Consider the following 19,572-nt stretch of genomic DNA (forward strand, 5'->3'; position numbering starts at 1 on the left):
CTTGCAACGGGGATGCAAGAGGGCAGTGCGAGGTAAGTCGTTCGCAGCGAATGTTTCAACAGACGAAACAACAGCAAGTCCAGCCTCAGGGTCTTCACCGTTTTTTATTCCGATCTCGAACCCTGAATATGCTAACCTGGAGATCGGGCGAATATGAATGCAAGGCGAACTCAACCTCTCCCCTCAGCGACGATAGCAAGTATACTTGTGAAACAAATGGCCGCATTAGTGACCCTGGACCCTTGTTACTACTACCATACTCAGGGCTTCAACATAGCGTTCAGTTTCAATACCTGTTACCGCCATCAGTCCCATGCCTCAGCCGACAATCACCGACCCTCATCACCTTGCCTTCCCGTCTCTATCTCCACTCCTTCCGCTGAAACCACCCCGCGACTATCCCGTACGTGCAGTCCAACCTAGTCTCGCCATGCATTCCTGGTCCATCTTCCCTCGCTTACGGCCCAAGCTCTCCCCTCACCACCTACTATTCTTCCTCGTCTCGTACGTAACCCACCTTGACCACGAAGCTACTTGGCCCGAGTCTGTCTATGTCTGGGACCCGGTCCAGGAATATCACCGGAGCGCATACCGAGTAACCGAGACTATACAGGAATGGTAAAATAGATGAGCGAAAGCGAACCATGGTGCGGAATGGGCAATATGTCAGGTAACCGAGTGTATGATTTGGGGATGTGCACAGAATAAACTACACGGGTGAAAATGAGAGATGGGATTATCTAGGTATGATGTTCTGTGAGCTATTTTTCATTTGTTGTACTACAGAATTAACTTAACCTGCTCAATCAGCAGGTAGGCGCACGAAGATAGTCGAACCGGTGTTGAATTCTTGTTCCAAACGGATAGTATGAATTCAAATTAGCGTGCACCTACTCCCGCTGTTGCAAACTTACTTAGATACCAAAACTGACTATTACGGGAGAACTTTGGCAGTAAATGCACCATGTGCAGTCCGCCGAAGAAGAACTGAAGGAAGAGAAGAAGGTGAGCGCAAAGATCAAGCGTGGTCTTTGCGAGTTTTCGTGGAAGTAAGCTGAACAGTGTCGCAGGATTCCGAAGTTGGTCGACGTGGCGTGACCATAGTCTCCCGGCTAAATGTCATATTGGCCTACTTCATGGTTGTGATCCCAAGAGTCACTCCACTTAACACCATGGTAACGCCACCTCAGAAATGGCTCACACATCTCCCCATGGGGATACAAGTAATGCTGATAAAAATTTTTTCCACGTTTTCAGACTTGACATATAAATTTACCTTGTCATGCATCTAATCTCATCTGGTCTTCAATCTGCCAACAAGAAGTCAATACAAAATCGTTGCTCTACACAATACCGTACCAATCTTTCAAGTTCAGCACCGACACGATGCAGCACCACTTCCACATTCCACACCCGCACTTACGCATGCCACATGCACATCTGCATATTAGACAACACTTGGATAGGTGGCTAGCTGATGTCGCCGAAGTGTACGGCCGTGCTGCTTAAACAACCAGAGCAGCAGCGAAACCGAGGTAATGCGCAAGGCAGGTAGGCAATAAGTAAACCTCTCATGTAGCTGCGACACGTACTAATTTCTCGCGATAGAAGTGAGACGGGAGATGTAAGGTTGTGTGTTGTTAATGAAGCGAGGACTGGCGTACGGAGTTCAGTTCTTGGGATAACCTGGCTAAACAGGGTTGTTTGAATCTATATCCATGTTGACGAGATTTGATATTTGCGCATGTAAAGACTGGCTCTAGATTGACCCGACCTTGCTTTCTTGTCAGCTCATCTCACGATTTCAAACAACGCACAAGGCACCGATTTTGACAGGAAACATGAAGATGTTGGGATCGAACGCATAGCATCTAGGCCCAGCTCACCTTGTGCGCTCAAATGAAATTACTCGAGAGAGAAGAAAAAAGGTCCGATGAGAGCACAGCGGCAGAATCCAGACTGCCGAAGGAAGGTGGAAGAAAAACAACCGCCCACCGAATACTCACCGAGTCGCGAATGGCAGTGGTGGTAGCATGCGCCACAGCTCTCATTATACTTTTTTGTTCCTAAGACCTAGGCTTCGATCCGTAGATCCACCGAGCCTCATCATCGGGCAGAAGCCATGCAGTGGGAGAAGAGCCGAAACATATGTACAGTCGCACAAATCTCCACTCTGCTCCTCTAAAGGGGGCCCAAACTCCTTCTCTTTACAGACGGGTACGACGTCACACATAGATTTGCGCTACCGGTGGATCTGGCCGGCGACCAGGCAGGCGGGTCAAGAGGCAGGGCGGCTATTCTCATCACGATATCTGTGTATTGGACTGGGGGTGGAATCCTGCATCTCACTATAATCCGCTCCTGATCTGTCGTCGGCGATCTAGAAGTCCGCGGAGTTGGATGATCCGGACTGGGGTATCGAGTCAGTTGAGATGGGAAATCACGATCGTGAACATGGACATTTGTGAAGATTTGCATCATGGGTATCTGTTGTACGAGGATTAGGTCGCCGGCTTGCTGGATATGTACCGGGGTTAAAAGGGTGAAGGCGTCATTGGACAGAAAATCGGACTGGGGTTCATTGATTTGGAAATGATGCCTGACAGTTCGGCGAGGCTGCGCATATTGGATCTGTGGGTTCGCACAGTATTCCGCAGAAGGCAACTCCAAGATGCTGCAGTGTTGGCAGCAGGGTACAGAGTCATCATTGATGGGGCATCATCACGCTGCGAATGCGAATCGGGCAGAATGTGTGATGATGGCATCGGGCTGCTGTCGCAGTGCGCGCGATGCATGGCAGGTCTGTTCAGGAAAGGCAGGTGTCGTCTACCGTCCTACCATGTCCCGAGAGAAGTGAGACGAGCGTTGGTGTTGATGTCTCATGAACGTTGCTGTCCGACTGACTGTTTCTCGCACAAGGGTGCATTAGTCCCGAATGCGAGGTACATGGCCAAATGGGTGCCTGGTTCGCGGGAGATCAGAGATCAGATTGCTTGACTGGACCCAGCGCCCAAGGGAGAGGGCTCATTCGTTCGGCCGCGATCCGGAGCCACAGGTATCTACAGCAACTGTTCGGCCTCTCAGATGGGAGCCAGCCACTGGGGGGAGCTTCACGCTAGCAAACCTGGGCAGGGGTGCGACTCTGGCTAGCTGAGGTGGTCGCTGACTCCGAGAAAGTGGCTTGTGGTTGGGAAGACGGCACATTCCAGCGCGTGAATATTGAACAGAACAATCCCCACCCCCATCGTTTATTGCTTTGAGCAGAGGGGTCAAGATAGTTTGCAGAAAGACCGAAGTTGTGAGCTGGCAATCATGACGAGCATATGGCCATGATTCAGGATGACACTTGGCAATGATCGCCAGGCAGCTTGCGAGAGTGGATTGGTGGAGAGCCCCGCCGTCAGGCGGCCCAGAAGTTTGTTCCTGCGTCGCATCCCGATCAGGCATCGCACCACGACTTCCATGCATCTTCTCAGGAACAGGCTACAGCATCACAGGTCCATCATCTCGACATGGTAGCGGATCCATCGTTCGGCGCATGGGGCGCGCTGCGCTAGGCAGTTTGGTGCTTTTTGCTACAGCTGTCAAATACTGCTCTCACCGCCCTTGGCGCCTCGAAACATGCAGTTAGCCCAGCGTCCGTGAGGTGGAGGGGTACACGTCTCCCAGACGCGTTGTACTACGATGACAGGGCGGGCGGTGAGATTTGGCCATGAGCTGCTGTTGTTTCGAAATGTTGAACGTGCGAGAAGGCCAGATGCCCGCTGTGCTTTTCGTTACAGAATCTCTCGCTTACCCACCCCAGATGCAGACATGGCGCTATCTACGTCAGGTGAGCTGTCAGTGTGGACTATCATGCTGGCGTTGAGGGCTGCATGCTTGCGTGTAGGGAAGATTGACAGCAGACTGACCAGAAGGTGCGGCTGAGGCGTCTGGTGCAAGTTCCCAATCCGTGGCTGATCGGCGTCCGCGATCAGATTGCAGCAGGAGGGGTTGAGGCTTGAATTATGCCATGTCTGACGCCTGTGATAGGTTCGTCGTGTAGAGGCGCCACGCTTCTCGAGATTGTGGAGTTTGTGCAGGCCTGAACAGCCAGCCCCTAGGCTCAGCACACTAGCATCTGCCACGGGGCCCCTGCGCAGACGGCAACTAAAAGCAACGAACGCTGATCTGGTCAGAGCGTGAAATGACGGAAACGGTAGAGCCGCAGCCATGTACCACGTTTTTGGGCGCGATCCCTGGGGTCAATCGGCGAGCGCGGCGCTATGGCGCATGCTGGGGTGGATGCCATCCTGATTCTTTACCCAAGTCACACTCGGTATATAACACTTGATCGCCCTAGCCTTTTGGTTCAGTCAAACTCAAAGCCCAGCACAGCAACAACTACTAGCCTTACATCAAGACCCTCGACTACCAATACAATCAATCATCAACATACGTCGGAGCATTCTACCAACCACCAGCCAAGATGTATCAGAACCTTGGTCGCACACCCAACTGGGAAACCTGCTTCAAGCAAACCCAACTCACCGAGGAGAACTTGCGAACACATACTGCCACCCACAAGAAGGTATGTTTTGGCCTTGGATGACGTCTTTATCAGGTCACTGCTAACAGTACAACAGCTCGATAGTGCTTGTGAAATGGATGATCAACTTTACTACCGATATGACGGTGACTTTGCTGAGTCAGACGACGGAAACGTGGAAAGCCAAAGAGAGACCATCGCCTTGAGAAGAGCGGCATCGTTGGAAGTCTTGAAGGCGTACGGCGGATGCTTCGCCTCTGGCTTCCTCGCACTACAAGAGCCCCTCCCATCAAGGCCAAAATCCAAACTCAGATCATACGAGAGCGCATACAGCGTCGACATGTCAAGAACGGCTTCCAACGCCACATCACTCGAGACAGCCTCAAGCAGCTGGAGCAGCAACGTCGACGTGCCACGGCCAGATTCGTCTACATTAGGCGTACCAGTACCGGAAAGCAAAGGTGGAAAATGGAGCTGGCGAAGCATGAGGAGGAGTCGAAAGCAAGCTGCGAAGAAGATTGAAGTTTAAAAGAAAAAAGTTATCTATTGGCTGGCCTGTCGGTCTCTACATTTTTTTCTTGTGTATATGTTTATTAGCGAAGGCGTTGGGGGATTACGGATACCATGGAAGACTGCGGAATCATCTCATTTGTCACGAAGCCAATGGCAGAGCCACTCCAAGCTCGATGGTAAAAGCACGACTTTGTAGTGTTTAATGTACATATTATACCAAAAAAGACGGCCTTGATAAGCCTTTTTCGACAAACATGAACTACATGTACCTTGCAACCTGTGCAGTGTGACCCTACAGTACCCGAAGACCGGAGTCCAGACGGCCAAGCTTGGAGAGCCGGATATGAAACATGAGAGGATAATCGTCTCGCATTGGTTGAGATGTGGAGAGGACCATCAGGAGATGCATCAAGGGCCGACGGACATCTAGACTCGACGACCTGATGAGGAAATCTCAGGCGATAAGCTCAGCCCATGTATGGGCCATGAGTAAGAGCCGTCTTGTTCGGAGGTCACGATGGTGTTGCGGATGTACTGCGGACTCGTCCATGCATGCCGTGGGGGGACGTCCTGCAGGCTGACGGACAAGCACCGCCTGACCAAGCAACCGAGCCAGTCACAGTACGCGCAGCCCTTTTGAAGGTGCGTCGAGAGTTAGGCAGGACAAAAACAAAATTTCCGCAGACAACAAGGCATTGAAGCTCAACAAGATGGATTGCCGGGTGCGAAGAACAAAAGACGACTCGATTGCTCGATTGTTGGAGCATGAGGCCGGGCAATGACGTACCGGTGGGGCGCTGCGAGGGAGCGGCAAAAAGCTCGGCGCCCGCGTGGAAGTCGCGAGGGTGCAGGTGGTGATGGTGATGAGGCAGGTACGCCCAGGGGTTCCGGCGTGCACGGGATCCTCTGGACGTGTTCGCTCGCTCAGCATCATGCCGCCTGGATGAAGCATTGATAGCAGTCACGCCGCTTGGTTCTGGCACAATGCAGCTTCTTCACCGCCTGGTCTGTCATTGCCTATCGTGATAGCAGACCCACCACTGACGCCTGCTGCTATGCATTTCTATAGCCATCGGCGGACCTGCCGGCCTTGAATCCCTCAAAACTACCACCTCCCGCCCATTGGAAATCCGTCTTTTCTCTCCAGTCCTACACCGCATACGCCACCCGTCCTAGCACTTACAACATATCGTCGTGTGACCGCCGCTTCTCCGTCCCTATAGTCTGAAGCATCTTCATACAAAGGTCCCGCCCCACCCCCACCCCAGCCCTCGACCACCGTTCCAGCTAACCCCAGAGAAGTACCTACCTACGCCATAGCACCATCTTCACCACCCACACTGCTGTCTTCGCCCAAACTCCCCCGTAGCATGAGCTCGCAATCTTCCAAGCCCCGCCGAGCTTCGACTGTTCTCGACCCGTACGCTGCACCGCACATATACTATGGCGAGAGTCACTCGCGGAAGCACACCAGAGCCAGGACCTACTCGGCTGTGAGTACCGCGCTCCTCCCTTGTCCTACTGCTGTGACGGCACTAATGGAGTGCAGAACGTAGACAATGCCACGCGCAATGCCCCAATTGCCGAGGGTGCCATTGCTGGCCGACGCATCAGTCACGGTGCGTGCCTTCCACAGCATTCCCGACGCGACACGTGCTGACAAGACCAGATGAAATCTCCCTGCAGCCTCGCCGCTTCAAGATCAATGTCGAAGAAACGCTCCAGCAGCTTCTCGCCCGCGAAGACTCGGACCAGAACTACCAGATCACAATAGACGACAAGGGACCCAAGGTACGACATGATGCATCTCTAGAGAGAAGACGGCTGACAAGACACAGACCTTGTCTCTCGGTACTCTTGGCTCCAACGCCTTCAAGAAGCACGATGTCCGCGGCACCTATATGCTCTCGAACCTGCTCCAGGAGCTCACACTTGCAAAAGACTACGGCCGCAAGACCATCGTGCTTGACGAGTCACGCTTGAACGAGAATCCTGTAAACCGCCTGAGTCGCCTCATCCAATTCTCCTTCTGGGACGGTCTCACACGCCGCATCGACGGCTCCAACATCGCCAAAGTCGGTGTCGATCCCAAGGACTGGACAGACGACCCACGCCCGCGTATATACATCCCCCAGGGCGCACCTGAGCAGCACGAATACTACACCCGCATTGCTCGCGAGCATCCCGACATGCGTCTGGATGTCATCTGGCTGGACAAGGATTGCGACAACAACGATTACGTGCGCGATCTGAACAAAGCACCCGGTCTGCTCGCTATTGCTATGGAAGAATGGATAGACCCAGAAACAAAGAAGAAGGACCTGAGGGGTCTGCCGTTCGTCGTCCCAGGTGGCCGCTTCAACGAGCTCTACGGATGGGACAGCTATATGGAGTCGCTCGGTCTCCTTGTCAACGACCGTGTTGACCTGGTCAAATCCATGGTCATTCACTTCTGCTTCTGCATCAAGCACTATAACAAGATCCTCAACGCAAACCGCACTTACTATCTCTGCCGATCTCAGCCTCCCTTCCTCACTGATATGGCTCTGCGATGCTATGAACGCATCAAGCACGAGCCTGGTGCGCTCGACTTCCTACGTGAAGCCATCCTTGCTGCCATCAAGGAATACCACTCGGTTTGGATGAGCGCGCCTCGCCTAGACCCCGTTACTGGGCTCACCAGGTACCGGCCTGGCGGACGAGGTGTGCCGCCTGAGACGGAAGCCAGCCATTTCCACCATGTTCTGATGCCGTATGCTGAGAAGCATGGTATGACATTTAAGGAGTTCGTCGATGCATACAACAACGGACGTGTCGAAGAGCCTGAGCTTGACGATTATTTCCTACATGACCGCGCTGTACGTGAATCTGGCCACGACACTTCATACCGTCTAGAGAGAGTCGCCGCAGATCTTGCAGTCGTCGACATCAATGCGCTTCTTTACAAGTACGAAGTGGACATTGGCCGTTGCATCCGCAATCACTTCGGTGACAAGCTTGAGATCCCAGATGGCTTCCGCACTGGTGACATGAAGCCTGGCCATGTTGAGAACTCTGCCACGTGGGAGCGCCGTGCTAGAAAACGCCGCGTTCAGGTGGACAAGTATCTCTGGGATGAAGAAGCTGGCATGTACTTCGACTACAATACAGTCAAGCAAGAACGCACCGGCTACGAGAGTGCCACCACTTTCTGGCCCATGTGGTCAGGTCTTGCTACTCCTCGCCAGGCTAGCATTCTTGTGGAGAAGGCCCTCCCTAAGCTGGAGGCATTTGGTGGGCTTGTTTCGGGTACAGAGAAATCGCGCGGCAAAGTCGGCCTTGACCGCCCCAATCGTCAGTGGGATTATCCATTTGGCTGGGCGCCGCAGCAGATGCTCGCTTGGGTCGGCATGCAGCGATACGGGTACGATGCAGAAGCCCAACGCCTGGCTTACCGCTGGCTCTTCATGGTCACCAAGGCATTTGTTGACTTCAACGGCGTTGTTGTTGAGAAATACGATGTCACGAGGAAGATTGATCCTCACAGGGTAGAGGCCGAGTACGGTAACCAAGGCAGTGACTTCAAGGGTGTTCCTCGCGAAGGGTATGTCCAGTCTTTACATTCTTGTTCATTCACAACTAACATTAATCAGCTTCGGATGGGTCAACGCAAGTTACGTTTACGGTCTCACGCTCCTCAGCGCACACCAGCGCCGTGCTCTCGGTGCGCTTACCGATTGGGACAGCTACTCAAAAGCCATGGAAGATCTTGGTATGATGTAAACGACTGCCAGTTACTTTGTTACGACTGTACGATGTACATTGCATTGGATGTTAGGTCTGCTTCCTGATTCGAGTTAGAGGCGTAGTAGGAAATCTGTCTGAGCTATGCTTATGGATTTTGCTTGCAAGTCCAAGGGAGAGTGCTAGACGTATGAGCACAGCAAATTCCAAGGATGTGGTACTGCAGGAGCTTTCGGTATGGTGCTAGGGACTGGACTTGGTATGACGGTGTAACTTATACCTATGATCAAACGAAATGCATCAATAACGTTAATTTTCCATGCCCTCTTCGGAGTGTCACAAACTTACAGTCACAATTCTCATGAGTGCCTAGTGATGTATCGCAAGCCTGTCTCACAGATCGTGGCCCATCATCATGCTACGCGCTCGCCCCACCAAGACCCCACGCGTCGCGTACCTTTCGACACGGGCGTGACCCTCGTCCAGCACCACCTTCACCACACAACATTCGCTTAGGTTCGCCACCAGAAAACGCAAGAGTACTACATTCCTCCATTGGACCTTCAAAATGCCTTCGGTGCTGATTCACCTTCCTTCGGCAACACCCTCTCGCACCGAGAATCCTCTTCCACAGCTCCTCCACACACCCTCTGGCCTAGCACTCATAGAAATCCAAGGCACAATCCACTTCCCAACGCCTGCGGAATCCTCCGGGCCCTCTACACAAGTCGGAAAGCTCGTCTTTCCATACTACAATCCCAACATCAACGATCCAAGCGACACAAAATGGATGAAGCGCGTATACATGTACATTGGCAAAGGCCAGCGCATGACAGGCGAGTGCAAGAAGTTGCCCAAGCCATATGGGGTCATGCGCAAGAAAGAAAAGAAAGATGTTGAAGATGTAGCCATGGGTGGCCTTGAACAAGAGGACGGTGCGAAGGAAGAAGAGCTGGAGATTGTAGAGGTGGTGAGGTACAAAATTGTGTTTTCTTCGCGACCGGAGCCGATTAGTGGGGTTTCTGAGGTGGAATGAAGAATCGGCAAGGAAAGAGAAGACGTTTTTTCGCCCGAATCCGAAGTTGAGGAGAACCACTCTTGGTGGTCTAAGATCTTTCGAACGATCGCGCAACGATGAGAAATACACTTGCATATCGTGCCTGATATGACAGGCCTCAAGTCATCGATATAACCTTCGCAAATTAGCGGGAGCACTCGTTCTAAGGTTACGAAATGATTCACGGGGCACATCAGCGAATCTTCACGCCCAAAAACGCGAAAAGTATGATTAGGTCGACATTGCAGACTTTTGGGAGAGCGTCCAATAAGCCTCCGTTGTACGCGATAGGAGCTGTTCCCGGGCTACACGTTCCGTTGCCAATCTTCGTATTCGCTACTGCCACAAGGATTGGATCGGAGCCTCTCAAGACTCGGAATATTGATTAAGCAATTTGGTGTCGCACAAGCATATTGCTGTTCAGCCTCGTTCCTGGGTTCTGGTGCTCGCTTGCAGGCATATTGCACTTTAGCCACTTTATGCGGCGACCACGGTCCGACTTATATTTGGGTCATGCACTATATGTGGTCACATGGTGATATTCTGGAACACACATAGAAGATATATGGTATCTGTGTTGCATACTTTAAGCTGGTCATTTCTTGGGAAGATTCAGCAAATTCATCATCTGTTTGAAGCACCATTAATCACAAACTCAACATGCAGTACGCAACTGCGGCTCTGTTGGCCTTGTTAACTAGCACTACTTATGCCGCTGTGGGAGATTGGCAGCAATGTACGCTCGTCTCGAAGTCGTGTGTAGGCCTTTGCTAATGAAAGATCAGGTGGTGGTATAAGTTGGTCTGGTGAGACCACGTGCAGTTCAGGTGCAGGCTGCGTCAAGATCAAGTGAGAGACTGGTTGTATCCTTCTCTCACGACAAATGTCTGACAACCTTCAAGTGACTACTACTCTCAATGCCAACCCGGTGCAGCCCCGGCGCCCACTGCGGAGCCACAACCTGACCCTGTTCCAGAACCGACACCTACAACCTTTACAACCGTCTCTCCAGGGGCACCCACTGTCAGCAGCACCCCATCGGGAAGCGGACCGGGCAAGACACTTCAGAGCGGCTATTACTGGATCCGCTCAGTCGCCGCGCCCAACTTCCACAAATACTTCCAAACCAACCCCCTCTACTCGACAGGATCAGCTCTCCTAGGCGACTACACCACAGCCGGCCAGTTTCAAGTCGTTGACGGTCAACTAGTTGAATTAGTATCCGCTCCCGGTGAGCCTGTCAAGCTTCTCTATGCTGTCGTATCCGAGGAGCGCTCTATAAACGGCATGTCTCTTGCTGTTAGCTTCTCCGAGAGCAAGAACACGTACGGAACGTTTGCATGGGGTGGGGACGATCTCCAATGGAGTGTTTCTGGTGTCAATCGCCCGAACAAGAGCGCATGGTATGTGTGCACTGGGCAGAAACTGTATATCAACTTGGGTAACTACTTGTATCAGACGCCAAGTGGGTGTGCTGATCAGACTGTGCATTACTACAATGATAAGACGGCGAACAATTAGCAAAAGAGAGGAAGCAGGAGATACAGCAGAGCAAGAATTACAGATGCTGGGATGGCTGATGATCCGTAGCCATCGATTTGGGGAAGAAAACCACCCCACTACGAGACAGATTAGTGAGTGGTAATACCTGCAGCGTTACGTACAAAAACAAGAACAAGAAGGCGACGTTTTCAGGTGTTTACATGAGGTGTCAATTCGAAATGTTTGTACCATGTCCATATATCGCCAAAATTGATGTATATCGAAACGTCTTGATATCCAAAGTCCACGCGCTCCATATGCCTCATGGCATCCGTATGACTTACATGCTCTCCTGGAGATCTATGATCAACGTCAAATGCTGACCTCATCTCGGCGACCCTAAAGCCTTCCACAGATGACAGCAACGACACTGCCCAGGCTATCACACAAGGGTTGGAGCGGCCAATCGCATCCATGGACCGGGTCTTTACCGTACTGGCCGGGTGCGCAGTGCACGAAAGGGCAAGTAGGGCCGCGGCCACCCAGATAGCGCTTAACATCTTGGAAAGGCGCGCCGTCCTCAGCGGAAAGGTTGTACCACATGCGGCCATCATGACCGTCCGCAGAGTATTCAATTTGGTAGACGCGTAGATCCGCTGGGTGGTAGGCGACCTTGACTGTATGTTCATCAGTCGGTGTTGTTGAGAATGACATGGGTATGAGTGCAGAACGTGTGAGAATACGTACTGACGTGACCACACTGATTCATCTGGCATGGGAATGGCGCCTTATATCTCTGGCCCGGCTTGATTTCGACCATGCTGGTTTCGCCGGGGTTGTCGCATTTCTCGTGGCTAGGTCCAGAGCTGATTGGGGAGATTGAGAGACGAGCCCAGACAGAGAAAGAACAATGGTTCCTAACTTCACCGCGAATCTGAGGGACATTTGGATCATTCGCCATGCCAGGGGCAAGAACGGAGGCCATTGATGAGCCTGGTTCGATAGTAGAAGCCAGGAAGTTGTCTGGGGTGAGGACATGGCGCCAATCCTTAGACATAAGGTTGGGATTTGGAGAAGTCGGTGCAGCGTTTAGGAGTACAGTCAGGAAGCCGAGCGCAACTGAACATGGTCAGTGTAGGGAAGATAACGGGGTCCAAGGAGACTCTCACCAGCGAAGAATTTGTAAGAGTACATATTGTACTTGACGAATGGATCTAGTTGTTCCCGGAAGATCTGATAAGTGAGATAAGTGAGGTAAGTGAGTAGGATGGAGTACTATATGAAAATAAATTTCGGAGAGAGATGCCTACCAAGGAAGTCGAGGCTGATATAGAAGGAAGGAACAAGAGGGAGATCACATGTTGCAAGCCACTGATTTGGCGCTAATGACGCTATTCCAGTGTGTTCCTACCGGTCTTGCGATCGGAAGACATATGTGAGCACCTTTGCGACAAATACGTATGTGGAGTGGGAGGCGGTAGGTGCACGGGGAGAATGAGGGCACTGAGAAGACTGAAAGCGTTCGCTGCAGTGATTGGAGAGCATGAAACAGAACATGGAAACTATCGAGTTGTTTGAAATCAGAGATCACGTTGTTGGGTCATGGGAGAATCGAATGCCTCAGATATTGGGTGTTTGTCTAATGTGCTCAAGAAGGCGAACAATACTGTGAGTAGTTCACAGGTCTCTTGACACTTCCGGTATTAGGTGTTCTCGTGACGTTCAGCACCACACCGCCCATTGTGCTTGTGAGCCGAATAATTAGCAATAGGGCGCAATCGTAACGTAGAGTGAGGCTTTAATGTTGCCTACGACATGAATGCTTCAGGCCCAGACAAGCCTCCTCATAGCATAGTCTTTGCAGCATGCCATCCTGCTGCCCAATGCCAGAGCCGTGCATCGATAGTCTTGCCCTCCTGGTCGTACTTGACTAGGCGGTCGTATAATTCATCAATCGGCACCACTACCCTCTCGATGAACTCGCCATCGTCAAGCACCTGCTCTGGCTCCTTATCACCGTCCTTCAAGTTGATCTCCACCATGGCCAGCTGCATGTTCGCCGTGCTCAGACCAGGATCCGAGACGATGGTCGGGCTGATAAAGGCCAACTTGCCCTTGTACCCAGTCTCTTCGTGTAGCTCCCGTACGCTGGCCTCACTAGGTGACTCCTTCTCGTCAACTAGACCGGCAGGAAGCTCGACGCAGACGGCGTTGACAGGTGGGCGGTACTGCAGGATGATAATAGTGGAAGGCGGGCGCGAGGGGTGGCGGATGATCGTTGTTATGGCTACAGCATCGACGCCTGCCTTGCCCCGTGTCTTGCGTGCCGCGGCTTCCCAGACGCGATCTCTACCCGTTTGATCTTGCCATGAGATTTTCTGGAACTCGATCCACTTGGCCTCGGTTGCAGGAAGCTCTTCTACCTTGATGATCTTTGGTTCTTGCGGCATGTTGTAGGCTGCGCCGAGTCGTGCACGGGTATGGAAGGTGCGTGGGAGGAAGCTGTTGAGTACAGTCTGGTTGGATGATTGGACTGTGATGCAAGGGCTGGGTTGAGTCGAGGTCGGGATGCGTTTTACCAGGGAACAAACCAGGCGTCTGTGCATTGGTAGTGATTGTCAACATGTATTGAGCGTCGACGCTGACGTATGAGACTCGGAGCTACAGCATCAGCCCCACTTCGCGTCATCACGAGGTCACGTGCGACATACAGGCTAGATGGTCTTCTGAGAACCAAACGACACGCTGCAACATGGTAATGATAGCCACTCTCTAGCTTACATAGCGGTAAATGGATTATTTGGAAACGTGAACTTTACAGGGTGGTATCACCGAGGTGGCCCCCTGATGTCCGTCAACTTAACCATCAACGGACTCTTCTCCCAAGTATTGTACGCCTTCAATCCCTCGAACTCATTCTTTGGGTGCCAAAGCGGCGCTCCATCCGCCAGCTCGATATCAAAGTTCCAGAGAAGCGCGCCCAAAATCAACCGCAGCTCGACATATGTCAAGTTTCTGCCAATGCACCCTCGTGGACCGGTTGAAAAGGGCTGCGCCGCTTTCTTGGAGTCGCCAGCAAACTTTCCTTTTGACTCTGACGTTTCAAGGAAGCGCTCAGGAATGAAAGAGTCGGGTTCTACGAAGTTGGACGCCGAGTGCGACGCGCCCCAGGAACTGACACAGACGGATGTGTTTTCGGGAACGGCATGGCCATCGATCAGCGACCCGCCTTTGGGCACTGTGCGGAGAAGACCGATAGGTACGGGAGGGAAGATTCGAAGACCTTCCTCAATGCAGGCATTCATGTACGGTAGGTTGCCAAGGACATCCATATTGATATCCGCTTCAGTCTTACACGCGCCTCTTAGCTCATCTTTTAGCTTCTTGAATATTTCTGGGTTCCTCAAGAGGTAGTTTGTCAACCCGCAAAGCTCTGTTGCAGTGGTTTCACTCCCTGCTACGATGAACAGCGCTGCGTTCATGATGACCTCGTCGTCGCTGACTTCGTTCTTCTTCTCTCTTTGTTTCAAGATATACCAGATGAAATCGCGATGATCGTTGTCTTTTTGATTCAATCTCTTCACAGTCTTCTCGGTCGAGTTGCGTAAATGGCGGAAACGGCGCTCGCGGACGACCGTAGGAATGCACCACATGAGGAACTTTTGGGCGACAGAACCGGGCCTAGCGAAGCGGCGGGTAGCTTGTTCAATAGCGCCGGACTTTATGGCTTCGTAGATTAACACAACCCAGTTTGCCGACTCCGAACCTTCGCCTGTGCATAGTCTGTCAGTACAAAGTGAGGGACAGGTCGCAATAAGTACTGTTTTGGTGAAACGTACCCTCTCGCAGACACCCGAAAGGCTCGCCAAAACTAAGATCGCCAATGATATCGAAAGTGCAAAAGTTGAACCACGATACCATGTTCGCCGGTTCACCTCTGTGCGCCTTCTCCCTCAATCGATCTACAAACAGATCTACGTATCCCTTCAAGATCGACTGTTGTTCCAGCAGTGCCTGCTTGCTGAACGCATGAGCAAGTGCTCTCCTCTGCCTCGCATGGTGGATATCCGGTGCCATTGTCAGATTGGTGGCACCTGGTATTGCTTCCACTGCACCAACATGAATAGGATCTTTATCCATGTTCGCAAGTCCAACCCGGTGTCCATAAATGTCGTCCCATGCTTTTGCTGTATTGAAAGAGAGCTCGTTGGGCATGACACGCACGACGGGCCCGTATCTGTCGTGATGAATCTTGTACTCAAAGGCAATGCGACCACGAAGCAAAGAAACGATGGAGGGTATAGGAGAAATGCGCCATAACAGCGGTCCAGGATATTTGGCAAGCGGGTGAAGTGTGAGGTTGTACACAGCTGTCACAACTACATACGTGACAAACTAGGGCTATCAGGTCAGTTCTTAGACACGAATTCAATAAGAACGTACCGCGACGGGCGTCCATATAGCAAGCAGACGAAGACGATCTTCATCTACAAACCCCATGACGAATTTTATCTTCTGACCTATCTTTTCAACATTCGAGAACCAGGAAGGACTGATGACAACGGCTAAGTGGAATCGAATGAAGTAAGGTTAAACAGAAAATTGAATCGAACGATTGATGGAATATATCAATTCTGACAGGCTCCTGTGACCATGACGCTACCAGTACTGCGATGTGTAGTCATCCGGTCTATCTGTAGCGGCAGCTGCTCGCCAAAGCATTTCCGACGCTTTGTATGCAAAGGAAAATGGGAGACTTGCCAAAAGCATCAGACCATAAGAACTGACCGTCAAGCGAGGTTCTCGAAACAGAATTGTGCTGATTCACAGCATATGCCGTCGCCTTGAGGCGTAATTGCCCGTAATGCGAACTTAGGATAAGCAATCACCTCGTCTTTGAGAAGGGTGAATTTCCAAAGTTGGAGTTTGGATATGCTTTAGCGTGATGTAGCGTGAACGCCCCGCGTGCCCGCATGTTAACCCCGCACAGGATTTCAAAGTTGCATCTGGCGAATAAGCGCAAGTCAATGATACGCGACTCGTGAAACGCATCGGAACGATGAGGCTTGAATCGTAAAGGCAGTACAATATTCAAGGCGCCTTACATGACATCGATGAAGACTGGAGCGGATGGAATCGCCTGTAGCGAGTTTGTAGCCACACCCAAATTGCTCTTCTGCTGTGCTCGGTCTAGCAATATGGATTGCTCAACCAATATTCAGTGTGCGTGTAAGACATCAATGATACGAAGCGTCCGGCCTATGTCCCGAGTACTGTCGGGTAGCAGTATACGCCTTGAAGCTTCACCGGACCAAATGATTCTTGACACCTGGCCAATGATGCATGTTCGAGATCTTTGGTGGTCATGTGTGGTACTGTACCGCAATAGGCGGTGTTATTAGCCCTTGAGCACTGATGGTCTTGATAGCCTCCAGCCAGATCTCCCCCATGTGAAAATACCCAGCGTACGACGGATGCAACCCATCAACCAACTCACTAGGCCCGATGATGCTGTGATCGACGACCGCGAGCTTGAAGCCCTGTTCAAGCTTCTTCCTCACCACCACAGGCACTGCATCGTTGAAGGCCTCGATATTTGCCCTGGTCTGCATCTTCTCTGCCTGTATGATCTTTGCAACGAGCACAACGGCATCCGGGCATACATCCAGCACTTCATCCAGTAAACTTGCTAATCGATTCGGCGCATCAGACCATCTTTCTGCTATACTTTCAGGGCGAGCCAGATCATTCGTGCCAATGTGTAGCAGCACCAAGTTTGGTCGCATCTGTAGCCCGTCTCTCATTACGCCCTGCAGCTGGCTAATTGTATGCCCCTCATGCCCCTCATTGTCATTGTTGTCCATGAACCCAGAGTGCTGTGTGCCAACAAAGTCAACCGAGTGGTAACGCGCACGTACGAGCTCACGTAGCAGTCGCGCGCGATATCCGTCTGTTCCATTCTCTTGGTTTGGTTGCCAGCCCCATGTTGTTGCGTCGCCAAGTGGTAGTATGCGTAGTGGGAGGTTGAGGTTCGCGCCGGGTTGTCTGTGGGGAAGGCCAAAGATGAGTAGGATCACTGCAAGGATGTTAGCGATACACAAGATGTAATTGTCTTGATGCACGAGTGAACAGAGATATTCACTACATTCTCCAAGCAGCGTCGTGGAGTTCTCAATGCTTCAATGGGGATTTGAGTCAACTCCGTGCATAGCATTAGCATAGCGTTAGCATCGCGACGTACCTAGGCAAATCACGCCCACCAGGCCTATACCCTTCAGGACAGCCTTGTATCGCGGGCCTCCAACGGATGGATACATGGTATAATGCTGAGAATTGTCATTTGTCGCGGAGATCTGAATCGCTTCGCAAGCGTTGCGGTCGTGCAGCTGTGAGGGGTTTTGCTATAAGTCGGTGGTGAACGTCATAGCTCTAGTCATATAGGGGCATTGCGCTATTCATAGACGGTGCTACTTTTACTAAGAGACGCGCGTTGTAAGCACGAACTGGATGCATCTTCAGTTTCCGCTGCGCCAGTCGAAACGGCACTGGGCCCGGCAATAACGACTTCAGGAGGCGTTACGTCGGACCCTTCTATGCACGGACCCTTTGACATGAATAGCAGAGCCTTGCCTCCACAACATCATGGTATAACCTTCGCTTTCCTCATGCGATCAAACGCAGTCGTCCATGTTTCCTTAGTTGCTATTTCCTCTGTATATCCAACCTTGTGTGAAGCCTCCATACTCATCTGGCGGTCGAAATCAAACATCGTCATGATGAAGTACTGGTGCATGTTAGCTACCACGCCCGCGAAAGACACACTCAGCAATCCTCTTCACTTACCTGGAATCCCGGATGCGTGATATCGCTATCTACGCTGCCCTTCTTGAGGTTGTGCTTCTTCTCTAGCTCCTCCCACTCCTTCTTGTGCGCGTCAATGTACGCTCCAGGCTGAGGTGAGCCCTCTTCAGGTCCAGTACCCTTTAGACCAAAGCAATCACAGATTATCGGCCACTTGCCGCTCCAGCTGTCTTCTTGACCACCCACGTTAAAGCTCTGTGATGCAGTTTTCTCTGGGTTCAAAGACGCATGGATCGAGAAGTGCGCGACCATGTCTTGCGGAGACTCATTGTACTTGTTCACCCACGATTTCTCAGTACCAGGGAACGGGCACTTTGCGCCTTCGCCCTCAATGTATTGATAGAGCGAAAGATACAAGGCAAGCGTTTGCGCGAGGCAGTATGCGTTGTTATTTGGTACGAATCCAATGATGTTGTCTGGTCGGACCTCACACCAACTCCAGTTCTTTCCTTTGGAGATGCGTTTCAAGCAATCAATCTGGTTGTAGTAGAAAAGTTGTGAGAGATATGGCTCAGGAATCGGTGGCAATGTCTCCTTGAGTGGTAGCGCATCCGCAAATGGAAACTTGTCGAGCATCTGGCAGCCGTAGATCTTGGTGCCCGTAGGAAGAACTACGTATGACAATTTGGATGAAAGATGATCGATCGCAGTCACGGCACGCTCGAGCATGGCTTCATTGGTCTTGCACTCGGAGTCGGGGTCATCGATCTGCTTGTATGCTTGGTCGTGTTAGACCCGGCAAATTTCCATAGAGCCTTTAACTTACAGTAGAAGTACACTTGTGTCACAGTCTCGACGTCCTTGACCTTCTCTTTGATTTGCTCCTCCAGCTCCTCCTGCGTTCCTCTGACTAGATCGACACCAGATACGATTTGGAGTCTAGGGTCGTCGGGCCAGAGAGCCATCTCACGTGTCAGTGGCCGATTGACCATAGCTGTGACTCTGGAGAAGGCATCTTTGGAGGGATATCCGTTGAGGATGGCATTAACAATAGACCACCCTGAGATACCGGAAGCGCCGTAAACAAGCGCGTGGTTGCTCATCGTTCAGACACTAGAAACACGTCAAGATAGGTTCCCCGAGAAGCATGCACAGTGAAGAGCTCGTGGGGACAGGAACGCGACGCGTATCAGCTGGGCCCTAGTATATGTACTTGCTTTCACATTTGAATTAGCCTGTATCGCTTTGGAATGTACTATGGCTACCCAAGCCAGCCACACTGCAATGTGCAAAACCCTTGTGCTCGCAGCAGTCTGGTGCTGTCAATGCTGATGCGGAGAACAATATCCAAGATGTGTCTGACGGACTCTTCCCCGCAGCGTCAACCACCATGACTCGTGCAACGACACTCTTTCGGTTGCTATCCCGACTGCTTGCAGTTCTCGGGACGGAGCCGACCAGCGTTGTT

General features: G+C 51.6%; 4 protein-coding genes across 4 annotated transcripts; 2 read left to right on the plus strand and 2 right to left on the minus strand.

Annotated features, from left to right (window-relative positions):
- Positions 1-3,231: 3,231 nt before the first annotated feature.
- On the plus strand, positions 3,232-3,557 carry GT037_005781 (uncharacterized protein; the record flags this gene model as incomplete). Its single annotated transcript, XM_038930828.1, has 2 exons — positions 3,232-3,298; positions 3,364-3,557. Coding segments are annotated over 2 exons (261 nt in total), but the record flags the coding sequence as incomplete, so codon positions are not given.
- Positions 3,558-4,468: 911 nt separating this feature from the next.
- On the plus strand, positions 4,469-11,342 carry GT037_005782 (glycoside hydrolase family 37 protein; the record flags this gene model as incomplete). Its single annotated transcript, XM_038930829.1, has 11 exons — positions 4,469-4,570; positions 4,626-5,051; positions 6,265-6,534; positions 6,591-6,660; positions 6,711-6,832; positions 6,880-8,624; positions 8,674-8,799; positions 9,281-9,739; positions 10,460-10,557; positions 10,607-10,670; positions 10,724-11,342. The coding sequence occupies 11 exons, from the start codon at positions 4,469-4,471 to the stop codon at positions 11,340-11,342; spliced, it is 4,101 nt and encodes a 1,366-aa protein (XP_038786518.1).
- Positions 11,343-11,702: 360 nt separating this feature from the next.
- GT037_005783 (cytochrome p450) lies at positions 11,703-15,803 on the minus strand (the record flags this gene model as incomplete). Its single annotated transcript, XM_038930830.1, has 8 exons — positions 11,703-11,980; positions 12,051-12,422; positions 12,473-12,536; positions 12,985-13,048; positions 13,230-13,836; positions 14,179-15,075; positions 15,143-15,698; positions 15,747-15,803. The coding sequence occupies 8 exons, from the start codon at positions 15,801-15,803 to the stop codon at positions 11,703-11,705; spliced, it is 2,895 nt and encodes a 964-aa protein (XP_038786519.1).
- Positions 15,804-16,666: 863 nt separating this feature from the next.
- Positions 16,667-19,207, minus strand: GT037_005784 (carbohydrate esterase family 3 protein; the record flags this gene model as incomplete). The annotated part of the gene is made up of 4 exons (XM_038930831.1): positions 16,667-17,379; positions 18,048-18,087; positions 18,147-18,883; positions 18,931-19,207. 4 exons carry the CDS (start codon positions 19,205-19,207, stop codon positions 16,667-16,669), a joined length of 1,767 nt encoding a protein of 588 aa, XP_038786520.1.
- Positions 19,208-19,572: the final 365 nt, after the last annotated feature.

Source organism: Alternaria burnsii (assembly GCF_013036055.1).
Source record: "Alternaria burnsii strain CBS107.38 chromosome Unknown 732, whole genome shotgun sequence".
Lineage (NCBI taxonomy): Eukaryota > Fungi > Ascomycota > Dothideomycetes > Pleosporales > Pleosporaceae > Alternaria > Alternaria burnsii.